Source organism: Saccopteryx leptura, chromosome 2, assembly GCF_036850995.1.
Source record: "Saccopteryx leptura isolate mSacLep1 chromosome 2, mSacLep1_pri_phased_curated, whole genome shotgun sequence".
In the NCBI taxonomy this organism is placed as follows: Eukaryota; Metazoa; Chordata; class Mammalia; order Chiroptera; family Emballonuridae; genus Saccopteryx; species Saccopteryx leptura.
Window position 1 is genome coordinate 283,392,585 of NC_089504.1, and position 15,827 is coordinate 283,408,411.

The 15,827-nt window shown below is 40.7% G+C and overlaps 1 protein-coding gene across 2 annotated transcripts in view; it reads left to right on the top strand.

Annotated features, from left to right (window-relative positions):
• RNF115 (ring finger protein 115) overlaps positions 1-15,827 on the top strand; it is an 85,560-nt gene that overhangs the window by 48,389 nt on the left and 21,344 nt on the right. For both annotated transcript variants that reach the window (XM_066362093.1, XM_066362092.1), the window contains exon 4: positions 11,159-11,370. In XM_066362093.1, the coding sequence (XP_066218190.1) occupies positions 11,159-11,370 (212 nt within the window). The remainder of the gene's footprint in view (positions 1-11,158; positions 11,371-15,827) is intronic.

Below are 15,827 nucleotides of genomic sequence, written 5' to 3' on the forward strand. Positions count from 1 at the left end.
CACCAATTTATTTCCGTCCTGTGGATTTGCCTATTTAGAACATTTGATATAAATGGAATCATACAATATGTTACCTTTCTGACTGACTTCTTTTGCTTACCATGTTTTAAAGGTTCATCCATGTTTTAAAGGTTCATCCATGTTTTGAAGGTTCATCCATGTTGTTAGCATGTGTTTAGTCCTTAATTCTTTTTTATGGTTCTTCAGTATCCCATTGAATGGATATATACTGTATTTTGTTTATCCACTCATCTGTTGATGGACATTTGGGTTGTTTGTGCTTTTTAGCTGGTACAAATATTTGTGTACAAATTTTTGTGTGTTCATCATTTTTAGTTCTCTTGAGTCTGTAAGAGTGAAATTTCAGGGTCATATGGTAACTCTAACTTTTTGAGCAAGAGACCATAATATATATTTTAAGAAGTGCTGATGTGATCGTGGTTAACTTAAAGCAAATTCTGCTAAATGGAAAATATTGCCATCCTGTTTTTTATATTGAAGTATGTAAATATTTTAGCCCACATATTTTCAGAGGCATTGTCTTGTTCCTCCAGGGTAACATTTTCAGTTTTTCAAGACAAACCTTGTCAAATAAACTCTCTGTGAGCTTTTGACTGTTGCACTGACACATTATAATAATGTTCTCTATTTGTTTTTACTTACATAAGCCATGTCCTGAATACCCAGTTTGTTGTATAAGCTATTTTTTTCTCATATGCTTGTCTCAGTTTGCTCAGAGGCAAATGACCTCAAGCAGTTCTTTACCTTCATGTTGATTTAGTTTGAATTTTTCTTTTATTTTTGAGAGAGGGGAAAGGAGGTGGGGGGAGATAGAAGAACCAATTCATTGTTCCACTTAGTTGTGTACCCATTGATTGCTTCTCATATGTGCCCTCATGGGGCTTGAACCAGCAACCTTGGGGTCGAGCTCGTGACCTCAGGGTTGGGCCAGTGACCCTGGAATCAAACCTACAACCTTGATGACATTATATCCACTGCACCACTGGCCAGGCAGATTTGGTATAAATTTTGTGGTGTGTTGTACTTTTTATGCTCTGTTCTTTAGTCAGGTGCATCATTATTTTTGGACAGATGCATTCACTATTAATATTCATTTGCTGTAATTTGCAGTTTGCAAACAACAGAATGCCTCATGCTGATGTTGAAGCTGCTTCTCAGCTCATGTTCCTTCAGAATTCTTAGGTATATTAAGTGTGATAATTTATGTAATTATCAATGCAGATTACTGATATTATGAGCTTCGTGATTGATTTTTCTTCTAGTTAAACATTTCAAATATTTATTTTTTACTTTAATTATAATGAAAATAAGATTGCTTTGAGAGATCTTTTCTGTGAGCAAGTGTTGTGGAACTTTATCTAGTAAGGAAATAATAGATTTTTTTCTGTAGTTTATATAAGTGAAATAGATGAAGAACATGAAGGTGGCTGCTCATACTTTCTCACTGAAACTATGTTGTAGTTTCTTCTAGACTTTTCAGACTAGAAGTCGTTTCTAACAGATAAAAGCTGTTGCTAGAAAGTAAAGGTAAATAAGTCTGATATAATAGAGAAGTACAATTGGCAGTTAAATGAAAAGGTACATTATCTCACTGGTGTATTGAGAACTTTTATTGCTTTTAGTATGCATATTATTTTTTGCTCCCCTGAGATTGTATGTTAGAATTTTAAAAAATTTAACTGGGTTGTCAAGAGTATGGAAGAATGGAAGCTCTTAAACAGTGCTAGGAGTATAAATTGGTATAGCTCTTTGGAGGGTAGTTTGCTCTGTCTAGTGAAATTTAAAATACTTATATTCTGCAATTCTGTTTCTGGGCTACAGGATATTAATATGAAAGAGAAGGAATACTTCTCCATATATTTTATGGGGCAAGTACGACCTGATACCAAAACCAGATGAGGATAGTACACCAAAGGAAAATTACAAGCATCTCATCCATGCATGTAAATATAGAAGGTCATGTAAGACACCGAAATGGAATTCACCAATATATCATAAGCAAAATTGTTTTTGTCCTAAGACTTCAAGATTGGGTTAATATTGTAGGATAGAAGGCAGTGGGATGACATACTTAAAGGGCTGTGGGGGAGGGGGGACTGCAAACCAAAAATTCTTACCTGGCAAAACTGTCCTTCAAGTACAAAGGAAAAATTAAAACATTTCCCAGATAAACAATACCTAAGGGGGTTTATTTCTACTAGACTTTCCATATACAAAATGCTGAAGGAGTCTTTTAGGCTCACTGCTGATTAATTGAATTTACTTCCTGGAGTAGGGTAAAAAATATGCATTTTAAATAAACCCTCTTATGGATTCTGATAAACCAAAAACAGAAGAACAAAACAAATGAAAACCTCACAGTGAAATAATGTTTTCCATCCAGCAGACTGGTAAAAACTTAAAAAAAAAAAAGTCTTATGATAGCAAGTGCTCCATGATTTGGTATAGTCTTCTTGGTGGATGTATAAATTGGTATACCCACTTTGGAAAACAAAGTTGAAGATGTATACACCATATAAAGTTGTATGAACCACTAGCAGAACCTATTCTATTTCTGTAGCAGAAAGCATGTAAGAGTGTTTACCCTGGTTGGTTGTAAAAGCAAAATACTAGAAACAGTCCATGTGTATTGAGAGGAAGAAAGATTTAAAAATGTGTGTGAAAATCAACCTTGAAACCATAAAGTAAAGTGCTTTCATTATTTATGAGGCACATAATATTTAGGGATGTATACATTTGTAATAAAACTATAAAGAAAAGGGAATGATAAATAATTGAGTGCATGCACTGGTTAACTCTGGAGGTTGGGGATGAGAGGGCCACAGTTTCAGTGGCTTTGTTGACGTGTGTTAAGAGATGATTACATGAGTATATGTTTTCTTTTTAATAAATTTTTATTTTTCAATTATAATATTAGTTTGAGGTATACAACCCAGTGATTAGATATTTGTATAACTTAAAAAGTGATTACCTCAATAAATCTAGTACTTATCTGACACCGTACATAGTTACTACAATTTCATTAACTATATTACCTATGCTGTACTTTATATCTCCATGACTAAACTGTAAATACCAATTTGTACTTCTTAGTCTCTATGTTTTTCACCCATCTTCCCCAACATCCCTTCCATCTGGCAACTGTCAAAATGTTCCCTGTTTCTAGGAGTCTCTTGCTTGTTTGTTTATTGTTTTCTAGGTTTCACGTACAAGTGAAATCATCTGGCATTTGTTATTCTCTGTCTGACTTATTTTACTGACTGAGACCACAGTGGATGATCTACTGTGTGGGGGTTGACTCTGTAGGAGCCTCACTGCTGTGTTCTGTGAGTTTGTCCCTTGTGTGTGTTACTCAGGGAGGTGGTTTGGTGGTGCTTCAGCGTGGTATGAAGCTATCCACTAGATGCACTAGCTCTGGTGCCTCCTTGGAGGGCAGGTTAGTGGTTTTCAGCCTTTTTACATTTGGGGACTGATGAAAATAGAATCATTTTGGGGATGGCTAAGGCAGAAGTACTCTGAGCTCAAGTGAATTTGACTAAGATCATTGGGTCTGTAAACTTTATACAATGTCAAGGTGATTAACTCTCTTGTGGACCGACATGAAATTTCTGGTGGATTGGTGGTTGAAAAACACTGCTGTAGGTCCATTCATTCAATGCAGATGGCAAAATTTCATTTTTATTTTTTATGCCTGAATCATATTCCACTGCATGTAGGTATGCACCACATTTATTTATGGACACTTAGGTTTCTTCCATATCTTGGCTATTGTAAATAATGCTGCAATGAACACATGGGTGTATATATATATCTTTTTTTTAGTGTTTTGAATTTCTTCAGATAAATACCCAGAAGTGGAATTGCTGAATCCTTCTCGACTCTTGTTACAGCCTTTGTTTAAAAGTTTGTACTGTCTTGTATAAGTATTGCTACCCCAATTTTTTATTTATTTATCCATTTTAGAGAAGAGAGAAAAAGAGAGAGAGAGAAAGAAGGGAGGGAGGAGCAGAAACCATCGACTCTCAAATGTGCCTTGACCAGGCAAGCCCAGGGTTTCGAACCAGTGACCTCAGCATTCCAGGTCAACACTTTTTCCACTGTGCCACCACAGGCCAGGTGCTACCTCATTTTTTTTTTAAATTTTTTGTTTCCATTCTATCTGAAGTGAATCTCTTATAGATAGCATATGTAAAGGTCTTGTTTATCTCTTTTTCCTTCTTCTTTCTTCTACTTTCTTCTTTTTTATTCTTGAGCCTTTAACATTTCTTGTAATACTGGTTTGGTGCTGATGAACTCCTTTAGCTTTTTCTTGTTCAGGAAGCTCTTTATTTGTCCTTTGATTCTAAATGGTAGCTTTGCTGAGTAGAATAACCTTGGTTGTAGGTCCCTGCTTTCCATCACTTTGAATATTTTGTGTCAGTTCCTTCTGGCCCTAAATGTTTCTGTTGAGAAATCAGCTGACAATCAATGGGCTCTCCCTTGTAGGTAACTAACTGCTTTTGCACTTTTAAGATTTGCTCTTTGGGAGCCCTGGCCGGTTGGCTCAGTGGTAGAGCGTCAGCCTGGTGTGCAGAAGTCCCCGGTTCAATTCCCAGCCAGGGCACACAGGAGAAGCGCCCATCTGCTTCTCCACCCCTCTCCCTCTCCTTCCTCTCTGTCTCTCTCTTCCCCTCCCGCAGCCGAGGCTCCATTGGAGCAAGGATGGCCCGGGCGCTGGGGATGGCTCCTTGGCCTCTGCCCCAGGCACTAGAGTGGCTCTGGTCACCACAGAGCGACGCCCCGGAGGGGCAGAGCATCGCCCCCTGGTGGGCAGAGCGTCGCCCCCTGGTGGGCGTGCCGGGTGGATCCCGGTCAGGCGCATGCGGGAGTCTGACTGTCTCTCCTCGTTTCTAGCTTCAGAAAAATACAAAAAAAAAAAAAAATTTAAATCAGTACTAGAATTAATCTGAACCTCGTGTCTTTTATTGGTTGTTAATATTAAACAATTAGAAGTTCTGATTTATCTTTAAAAAAAAAAGATTTGCTCTTTGTCTGTAACTGTTAGCATTTTAATTACTATGCGTCTTGGTGTAGGCCTTCGGGCTCATCTTGTTTGGGACTCTGCACTTCCTGGACTTGTACATCTTTCCTTCACCAGGTTAGGTTTCTGTTGTATTATTTATTTGTTTGTTTGTTTGTTTGTTTATATTTTTCCAAAGTCAAAAACGGGGAGGCAGTCAGACAGACTCCTGCATATGCCCGACTGGGATCCATCTGGCATGCCCACCAGGGGGCGATGCTCTGCCCATCTGGGCCGTTGCTCCGTTGCAGTGGAGCCATTCTAGTGCCTGAGGCAGAGGCCATAGAGCCATTGGCAATGGAGGCGTCCTCAGTTGCCCAGGCAACTTTGCTCCAGTGGAGCCTTGGCTGCAGGAGTGGAAGAGAGAGACAGAGAGGAAGGAGAGGGGGAAGGGTGGAGAAGTAGATGGGTGCTCTCCTGTGTGCCCTGGCCAGGACTTCCACACGCCGGGCCAACGCTCTACCGCTGAGCCAACTGGCCAGAACCCCGTCATTATTTTTTCACGCAGGTTTTCAACTCCTTGCTCTCTCTCATATCCTAGCATCCCCATGATATAAATGTTAGTATGCTTGAAGTGGTCCCAAAGGCACCTTACACTGTCCTCATTTTGGGGGGGGATTCCTTTTATGTTTGTTTGTTTGGGTGTTTTCTGCTCCCTTATCTTTTAAATCACTGATTTGATTTTTGCTTCATTTACTTTGCTGTTGATTCCCCGTAACGTATTCTTCATTTCAGTTCATGTATATTCTTCATTTCTGACTGGGTTTTGTTTGTTTTCTATCTCTATTTTTATGTTTCCTATCTTTTTGTTGAAGTTCTCACTATGTTCATCTACTCTTCCCTTAAGTTCATTCAGCATCTTTATAACCAGTGCTTTGAACTCTGCATCTAGTAGATTGCTTATCTCCATTTTGTTTAGTTATTTTTCTGGAACTTTGTTTGTTCTGTTCTTTCATTTGAAACATGCTTCTTTGTCTCCTTATTTTGGCTGCCTCACGTGTTTGTTTCTATGTATTAAGTAGAGCTGCTACATCTCCTGGTCTTGGTGAGTGGCCTTGTGTAGTAGGTGTCCTATAGGTCCCAGAGGTGCAGCCTCTCCATTCATCTGAGTTAGGCACTCCAGGAGAACCCCACCCCTTCCCATGTAGGCTGTTGCACCCTCCTGTTGTAGTTGAGCCTTGATTGCTGTTGTCACATCAGTAGGAGGCTGAATGGTTGCTAGGACTGACTGAGACCACAGTGGATGATCTGCTATGTGGGGGTTGACTCTGTAGGAGCCTCACTGCTGTGTTCTGTGAGTTTGTCCCTGTGTGTGTTACTCAGGGAGGTGGTTTGGTGGTGCTTCAGCGTGGTATGAAGCTATCCACTAGATGCACTAGTTCTGGTGCCTCCTTGGAGGTGCAGGCCAAAATCATCCACTGCCTCTGCCTTCTGGGGCTATTAGGCTAAGCAACAACGTCATCTTCAGATGGTTTCTAACTTGTGCTGGGCTTGAAGGTATCTGGGAGAGGCAAAGCTGCAAATCAAGCCTGTTGCTGCTAGTTTTGTGCCTGGGACCAACCACATAGCAAGATGTATGGGGCACACCAAGGCCAGAAGCTTTTTAAGATTTGTGAATCTTCAACAGATTTTTGGAAAGTCTAAAGCATGAGTCAGGACAGGCAGTTTGTGTGGAAGTCACTGGAAAATGCTGGAGTGGGCTTGCAGATGGGTGCCACAGGGTCTCAGAGAATCAGGGCAGGATGAATAGTGTTACCGGGTTGAGGGAGACTCAGATATGGCAACCACCTGCTGGCTTTGTGTGGGGAGTGTTCAACAAAGGAACAATGGCCTCTGCCTGCAATTCTGTCTGGGAGAGAGCTGCCCCTCCAGCCCTTGCTGGACAGTTCACTTCTTCGCCACATGTCCCTGGTGCCTTTTGAGCTGCTGCCCCAGCACTGGAGCTCAGAGTGAGTTAAGTCTGAGAGGTTCATGAGGACCCTTTAAGAGGAACACTTGGAACTCTAGCAGCCCTCCATCTCACTCAGCCACAATCTCTACTGATTTTTACGGCCAGAAGTTATGGGGACTTCTCTTCCTGGCACGGGAACCCTGGGCTGGTGGGCCTGGTGTGAAGCTGGGATGCATTGCTCTGCAGGGGTTCCTTCACAGCTAGATATCCCTCCTGATTTTTAACCACCACACATGGGTATGGAGTCAGCCTGTTTTGCATCGTGGCCCCTCCTGGCAGTCTTGATGTAGCTTTTTTATATCCTTAGTTGTAGGACGTTTGTTTAGCTAAATTTTAGGCGGTTCTTAGAGATGATTGTACTATATATATACTATAGTTTAGTTGTAATTTTGATGTGGTGTGGGAGGAAGTGAGGTTGCATTTATCTATCCTCCATCCTGTGCTTTCGTTCTTTTTTTTTTTTAATGTTTATTGACTTTAGAGAGAGGAAGGGAGAGAGACAGGAACATTGATATGCTCTTGTATGTGCCTTGACTGGGGATTGAACCAGCAATCTCTGTACTTTGGGACGGCACTCTAACCAATCGAGTTATCCCACCAGAGCTATGTTTTATTTTCTTAATACCGCATTTATTTTATTTTACATGTATCAAATAATAAAAATGTTTACAAGTATGTAAAATATAAAATACCCATGCTATGCTACTGCTGGAAAGAACTGTATGAGTACATATGTTCTGAGTCAGTGCAGACCTTTTTACCTCCAAAACATTTATTCCTATCTAACATACAGAGTTTTCTTTTTTCTTTTTCTTTTTTTTTTTTTTGGAGGGTGGGATGCATATCTGTCTCTTTCCACGTGAAAATGAAATCCATTAGGGCAGAGGTTTCTGGTTTTTTAACATTGTGTTCACTGCTTATCCTAACAGTTTTCAGAAAGTGATTGGGCCCTGGCTGGTTGGCTCAGCGGTACAGTGTCAGCCTGGCATGTGGAAGTCATGGGTTTGATTTCCGGTCAAGGCACACAGGAAAAGTGACTATTTGCTTCTCCACCCCTCCCCACAATCTCTCTCTTTCTCTTCTCCACAGTCATGGCTTGAATGGTTCAAGCAAAGTTGGCCCAGGGTGCTGTGGATGGCTCCATGGCTTCGCCTCAGGTGCTAAAATAGCTTAGTTGCTGAGCAACAGAGCAGCGGCCCACACAGGCAGAGTATGGCCTGGTAGAGGGCTTGCCGAGTGGATCCCGGTTGGATGCCATGTGGGTGTTTGTCTCTGCCTTCCATCTCTCACTTAAAAAAAAAGTGTTTGGGACATAGTACATGCTCAATAAATGTTTGTTGAATGAATGAGTGTGTATGTATATTATGAAAACTACTGTGTATATAAACACAGATATAGATTTAATGATCTGGGGAAAAAAAGATCTGGAATTCACCACCAAAAAATTAAACTCTTGCCTGACCTGTGGTGGTGCAGTGGATAAAGCATCAGACTGAACGCTGAGGTATCTATCTGGTTAAAAACCTTGGGCTTGCCTGGTCAAGGCACATATGAGCAGCTACTACTAGTTGGTGCTACCTGCTCCTTCCCCACCCCTTTCTCCCTCCCCCTCCCCCTTCCCCTCCCCCTCTCCCTCCCCCTCCCTCTCCTCTCCCTCTCCCTCTCTTTTCTTCCCCACCCCTTTCTCCTCTCTTCCCCTCCCCCCTCCCCTCCCCCTCTCTTTTCTCTAAAATCAATAAAAAGTCTTAAAAAAAACCCTCTCATCAGAGTAGAATTAAGGGTAGGGATTGGTCACATCTGAGTGAATAGAGAATATATTGCACTTTATATATTGTTCATCTTTTAGTTAAAAGGGGAAGAAACATCTCGAAAATTAAGAATGAAATTATAAAATAGAAAAAAATTAGAAAAAGTTAACATTATTGATGAACCAACCTAAACAAACTCTTTAATTTTAATTTTGAGAATTGATTTGACAAGTTACTGAATTGAGACTACAGTGGAGTCTGGAATCACCTCAGCGTAACATGTAACTAGGCTGGTCCATTCTCTTGAGTGTTTATATAGGAGGCTATTGCTGGTATGGGTCTCTGGAAGAAAGGATCAGTCTGGACGGGGAGGGGGGCTGTGAATACTTGAAGAGCTAAGATCATGTGTTGAATAGTTTTGTGTCCCGCTTAATATCTATCCATTAATTTGTTTCATTTTAAAATAAAACAAAAAGACTGGGATATGACTAGGGTTATATACTTGGTTGAATAGTGTAAAATAAGTAGTGTTCTTTGGAACTCTTTAAATACTTATTTCAGAGATAATTTATTTTTTTCATTCCAGTCTTTGTTGTGTTTCTTTGACCAAACCCAACAGGCACACTCCCTCACATTTTTGCCCACCACTAACCATCACCCTTTTAGTGATAAAAGTCTGTACAACAAAATGGTATTATCAGACATTCCCGTACTGCTTTGATACAGCTTTGACACTATTGGCTTTCTGATGTAGCTTCTAGATCAAGAGAAATATTTTATAGACATCTGCCTCCTTGTGGTGATGATGCTCTTTTTACAAGTGTGTAAATCCATATGTTTTATTTTAAATCTTCGATTTTATAGTGAAAATACGGATGTCATTAAAACACCGAGTTATGCCTGACCAGGTGGTGGCGCAGTGGATAGAGTGTCGGATTGGGATGCGGAGGACCCAGGTTCGAGACCCCAAAGTCCCCAGCTTGAGTGCAGGCTCATCTGGTTTGAGCAAAGCTCACTAGCTTAAACACAAGGTCGCTGGCTCAAGCAAGGAGTTACCTTGGTTCTGCTGAAGGCCCACGGTCAAGGCATATATGAGAAAGCAATCAATGAACAACTAAGGTGTTGCAACAAAAAACTAATGATTGATGCTTCTCATCTCTCTCCGTTCCTGTCTGTCTGTCCCTATCTGACTCTCTCTCTCTGTCTCTGTAAAAAAAAAAAACAAATAAGACCCTGGCCGGTTGGCTCAGCGGTAGAGCGTCGGCCTGGCGTGCGGAGGACCCGGGTTCAATTCCCGGCCAGGGCACATAGGAGAAGCGCCCATTTGCTTCTCCACCCCCCCCCCCTTCCTCTCTGTCTCTCTCTTCCCCTTCCGCAGCCAAGGCTCCATTGGAGCAAAGATGGCCCGGGTGCTGGGGATGGCTCCTTGGCCTCTGCCCCAAGTGCTAGAGTGGCTCTGGTCGCGGCAGAGCGACGCCCCGGAGGGGCAGAGTGTTGCCCCTGGTGGGCGTGCCGGGTGGATCCCGATCGGGCGCATGCGGGAGTCTGTCTGACTGTCTCTCCCCGTTTCCAGCTTCAGAAAAATACAAAAAAATAAAATAAAAAAAATAAAAAAAACACACCGAGTTATAACGTTGATTTAAATTATTGATTGTCCCTGACCAGGTGGTGGCACAGTGGGTAGAGCGTTGACCTGGGCCGCTAAGGACCCAGGTTTGAAACCCTGAGGTTGCCGGCTTGAGCACAGGCTCTTCCAGCTTGACCGTTGGCTTGAGCCATTGGTCGTCGACTTGAGTGTGGGACCTTAGACATGATGCGATGGTCACTGGCTTGAGCGGGGTATCATTGGCTCAGCTGGAGCCCCCTGGTCAAGGCACGTATGAGAAGCAATCAGTGAACAACTAAAGTGGGGCAGCTATGAGTTGTTCTTCTCATCTCTCTCCCTTCCTGTTTGTGTGTCCCTTTCTGTCTGTCTCACTAAAAAAAAAAAAGGAAGAAAGAAAAAGAAGTTATTTATTGTGCTTAGGACAGAAGTTCATGATCACCTTTGGCTCATGTTTGTATTTCAGAAGGGAAAACCGGCGGTCAGAGGCATGTGGATAGGAGCTCAGTGTTAAGAAACGGTTTGGCCATTAGCCTTTTGTTTCTTTATGAAGGAAATTAAGTTTTGTGGTATATAAGGTGTCCGTCCTGTCGTCCCCCCCCCCCTTCATGCACTTGAAAGACTTCTATTCATAAAATTGGAGAAACCTATAGTTTGGAGCTGCTGAATATGGAAGTGTTAAATATTATTTTTCTCTTTTTTTAATATATCTTCTTCCTGTTTCCTCTTTTCCCTGTTCTTAAACTGTAACATGGTTTATTTCTGTTTTTTATTAGTTCTGGCGCAATTTGGACCACACGATGATTATACAAGATTTTAGACCATTTTTAAGTAGCAATCCACTGGACCAAGATAATAGAGCCAATGAGAGAGGTCACCATACTCATACTGACTTCTGGGGACCAAGTCGACCTCCACGGCTGCCAGTGACTCGGAGATACAGATCACAAGGAAATACTCGTCCTGATAGATCACCGGCTATTGAAGGGTAAGGGCACAGTTACTGTTTGAAATTCTCTTTAGGGGTAGTCTCAACGAAAGACATTGGCTTAGCTAATGTTTATAAGGTTCTCAAGGGTACTATGTAGACAGAATGAAAATGAAGCTAAATTGAATGTATTCAACTCTTACTAGTTAGTGAATGATAAACTAAAAGGTGATAAAACTAATGATATAGGTCTCTGGTAAATGTTTTTATGAATGTCTCAGATTAATATATATTTGTTTATTAAAATTTCAGAAGAAACTGAAAGGGATATCAAATATGTTGGATAACATTAGGAGCAATGGGACTTAATATGAAATTAATAGGAATAAACGTAGAGTCTTGTGACTGCCAAATTCATGCAACAAATGCCTGTTGAGTCTTTATTCTAGGGCTGTGATGGTGAACCTTTTTATAAAAACCGCCCACTTTTACAGTGCCAGTCAACCTGGTCCCTCCCGCCCACTAGTGGGTGTTCCAGCTTTCATGGTGGGCGGTAGCGGAGCAACCAAACGGTGCCACGATTGGCCCACCATGAAAGCTGGAATGCCCACTAGTGGGCGGGTGGGACCAGGTTGACCGGCACTGTAAAAGTGGGCGGTTTTTATAAAAAGGTTCGCCATCATGGTTATAGACCTTAAAACAGGGGTCCCCAAACTATGGCCCGCGGGCTGCATGCGGCCCCCTGAAGCCATTTATCCGGCCCCTGCCGCACTTCCGGAAGGGGCACCTCTTTCATTGGTGGTCAGTGAGAAAAGCATAGTTCCCACTGAAATACTGGTCAGTTTGTTAATTTAAATTTACTTGTTCTTTATTTTAAATATTGTATTTGTTCCCATTTTGTTTTTTTACTTTAAAATAAGATGTGTGCAGTGTGCATAGGGATTTGTTCATAGTTTTTTTATAGTCCGGCCCTCCAACAGTCTGAGGGACAGTGAACTGGCCCCCTATGTAAAAAGTTTGGGGACCCCTGCCTTAAAAGCCATGCTCAGAAGATCTTGCTGAGGGGTTTGAAGGTCCTCATCTGCTATATAAACTTTTTCCGTATATCTGGAGCTATTTGGAAGAAGACAAAACAGCGTTATTAGCTGGATCAAATAAAAGAGAGTAGAAGTTTGCAGGAGAAGCATCTCCAGAGTCTCTCAGCTGCTGAATAACCCTGTACATCAGCATTCAAAAGAAGTTTTTTAAAGTAAAAAGCATGATAAAGTAGATTTGCAGGAGTTCCAGGATATGACTCCCCCTTTTTTTAATATTATTTACAATTAAGTTTTAAGCATTTGTTGAGCACACTTTATAATACCTTGACTTCAAAGATTGTAAGAAATACTTGTCTTTATGTTAACTTCTAACAAAATATAGTAAATGCATTTTCAAGTAATATTACTTGAAAATACTTATCAAAACATTTCTACCCCATTAATTAACAATTTAAAGAGTATATATTAAGGCTAGAAAATTCCAGTGTGACTTTCCTATAGTAAAAAATTCTTTACACTTTTATTATGCAAATCTATGCTGCTTCAAGCTTCGCAGTGTTCAGCTTGGAGCAGATTGCAGCTTGGAGCAGTTTGGCCAAATTAGCAAGTCTTTAGGATCCACATTCTATTTTATTTAAATTTAAATGAGTGTGCTTTACTTGTTCCAATTAAAATTATGTATTTGTAGGGATGAAATCATTTTATTTTTTCAATATTAGAGCTGGCATTTTCAATTTTTGCATGCAAGAACTTAATTCAGGCCTTAAAAACAGCCACATTTAGACAATATTAAACAAAGACTTCACATACAATCACACAAATCAAGAGTGAAACCCAGGATTTTAGAGATTAGAATGTGGCCTGCTTGATCTTATATAGGGCTATTTTAATAGGAACGTGATAAGGATAAAAACTAAACAGAAATCTCTCTTGAAAAATCTCAAGTCAGCTGTATGAGATCTCTGTTTAGCCATATCCAAACAGGCGTTCCCTTTGCCCTCATTCCAGGCATAGAACAGGAAAGAAATAAAATGATAGTTAAGAGAAAGAGAATAACGGGAAAAAGCTATAATTTTCCCAAACTCTTAAGTCTTTTTATTTACTAAGGCAAATCAGATAATAATACAACTTTAAAAAGCATCTGAGTCTTCTAAACATTCTTAGTTCTAATAGCTGCTGCGTCTGGCAGCCTAAATCCCTCCATTTCAATCTCCGTGGAAAGGCAGATTCAGCTTACTTGGGAGGGGTATGTTTTTCCACCTCTCCGGGTCTGCCCTGCCCATTGCAGCCTGGAGTCTGGGACCAGCCCTGTAGCGGCACTCTGCTCCACACATCTACCGCTGCAGCTAGCACTTTTAAGAGGGGACCACGAGCAGCCCTTGCTGGTGGCCGCTTCTCTGAATTCTTTACTCCTCGGCATTATATCTACACTTACACTCGTTCGCCCAGTGTGTTTCCCTTTTTTACAGTGTGGGCAGAAGTCCGGAGTTTTAGGACCTGGCTTCCCTTGAAGAGGAGGCTGAGACTGATATCCATGGGGAGTAGGGCAACTTTTAGCAAAATGTCCCACATCCCCACATTGGAAACAAGGTTCATGAGCAGCAGTACTTTCCTCACCTTCCTTTTTTCGTTTGTCTTGCCTTTTATCAAAATACCTTGGAATTCTTGCCTTAACACCTGTTGCAAAAGCAAGACCTTCCATGTATAAAGGCCTAATATCAGTACATGTTCTGATATAAACTTCTTTTTTTACTGCTATTCCTTTAACTTCCGGAATCAGCTGTGAAACAAATTCTGATATTGCTCATCAGGACCTTGCCTAATATTGCTGAATTCCTCCATTTCTTCTTTGCATCTCGAGTCTGATCCAAAGCCTGTTGGAGTGGGGATCTCCAGGGGTCTGAGACAAAGACCTTGGGAGCAGAGGGTGGCGGAGGCGCAAAGTTTAAAATGGCCACAGCCATGATACTCTCATCTCCCGAGTTATTCTCAGACTCCCAAGTTCTTCTCATATTGACCTTCCACCATTTCTACCTCATTCTGATCAAACAACTTATTCTCAAATAAAAACATTTGTACAAAAGAAAAAGGTCTCTCACTTTTGAGCCTATCTGTCCCATGGTTGTTTACTCCCAAATTACTTTATTATTATACTCTCCCCCAAACTCTGCTTAAAAGCTTCACTCCCTAAAAGCTTTATACTTACTTCGTGTGCACACTTCTGGGGGGGTTCCATTACCTCTCTTTTTTCCCTTTTTCGATGGCCACACATATGGGTGCCAATTGTCGTGGTCCAGCCACGATGAGTCTATTACAGGGTCTCAAACGGGAAAAGGTATGGAATTGAATAAATGATAGACAGAGACTTAAAGATATATTACATACAGATGGGTTCGGGAGGATGGCATGGAGAACAGTCTCTACTGTTCCTGAGCCATAACATGGCTGCTCCCACAAGCGCATTCGCATCCGTCTTTATTTAGGGAAAAACATGGCCATCAGCAATTCAGTTGTTTCCAAGACAACTCAAAGACAACCCCCACCATACCATTCACATCTAACTTTATACCAATAAAAAACTAGCTTCCAATCTCTTCCGGAGAACATGGGTGGGAAAAGCGAGAATCAGGTATAGCTCTTTATTAACTAGGCAGATGAGGTGGGGGGTTAGGCCCAGCACCTCTGTCCCCAGGATATCCAGATTGTAAAAACACCCTGTTTATATTTCAGTCCCCAACAATTCTTCCTTCTTAGAATCTGTTAGTTATCTGATGTTGCATAAGAAATTACTCTAAAACAGTGTTTCCCAAACTTTTTTGTGCCATGCCCCACCTTAACCTTTCTAAAATTTTTATGTCCCCCCCTATGTAACATACATAATTTTTAACATTAAAAAATTGATTTGTTCACTTAATAAACATAAATGATAGGTTCTAGGAAGAAATCACTATGAAATTGTTAACAAAACACAGTAAGTAAAATTTCAAAACATATAATGAAAAACAAATTTAAATTCCAAATAATTTTAATACAGATTTTTCTATATTAATTTATTATTTTAATTTAGTGTGATCCTTGCACTTGATGCTTGCTGCACAGAGATTTTATATTAGGTTCCAATTTGGTTAGCTTTAGTCTCAAGTCTCCACGTTGTGTTATATCCAGCCGATTTCTTTTTTTTAACCAGTAAATCATTTACAGCACTAAATCCACATTCAGCTAAAAATGAAGATGGAAACGGTAGCAATAGTTTTCTTGCACATTTGGTTGAATTTGGGTATTTGATTTCTGTTTCCTCACAAAGCCATGCCATCGCTCCTTTGATATTAAATAAAGCTTTAACTGACTCATCATTTTGCAATTCTGCGAGTTCTTCTTGATACTGCATATTTGGTATATCGGACAAATCTACTAACATTGGCTGCATCATCCATGTTGGGAAATCAATTTGTTTTAAATCAGAAAATCTTTCTTTTAAAT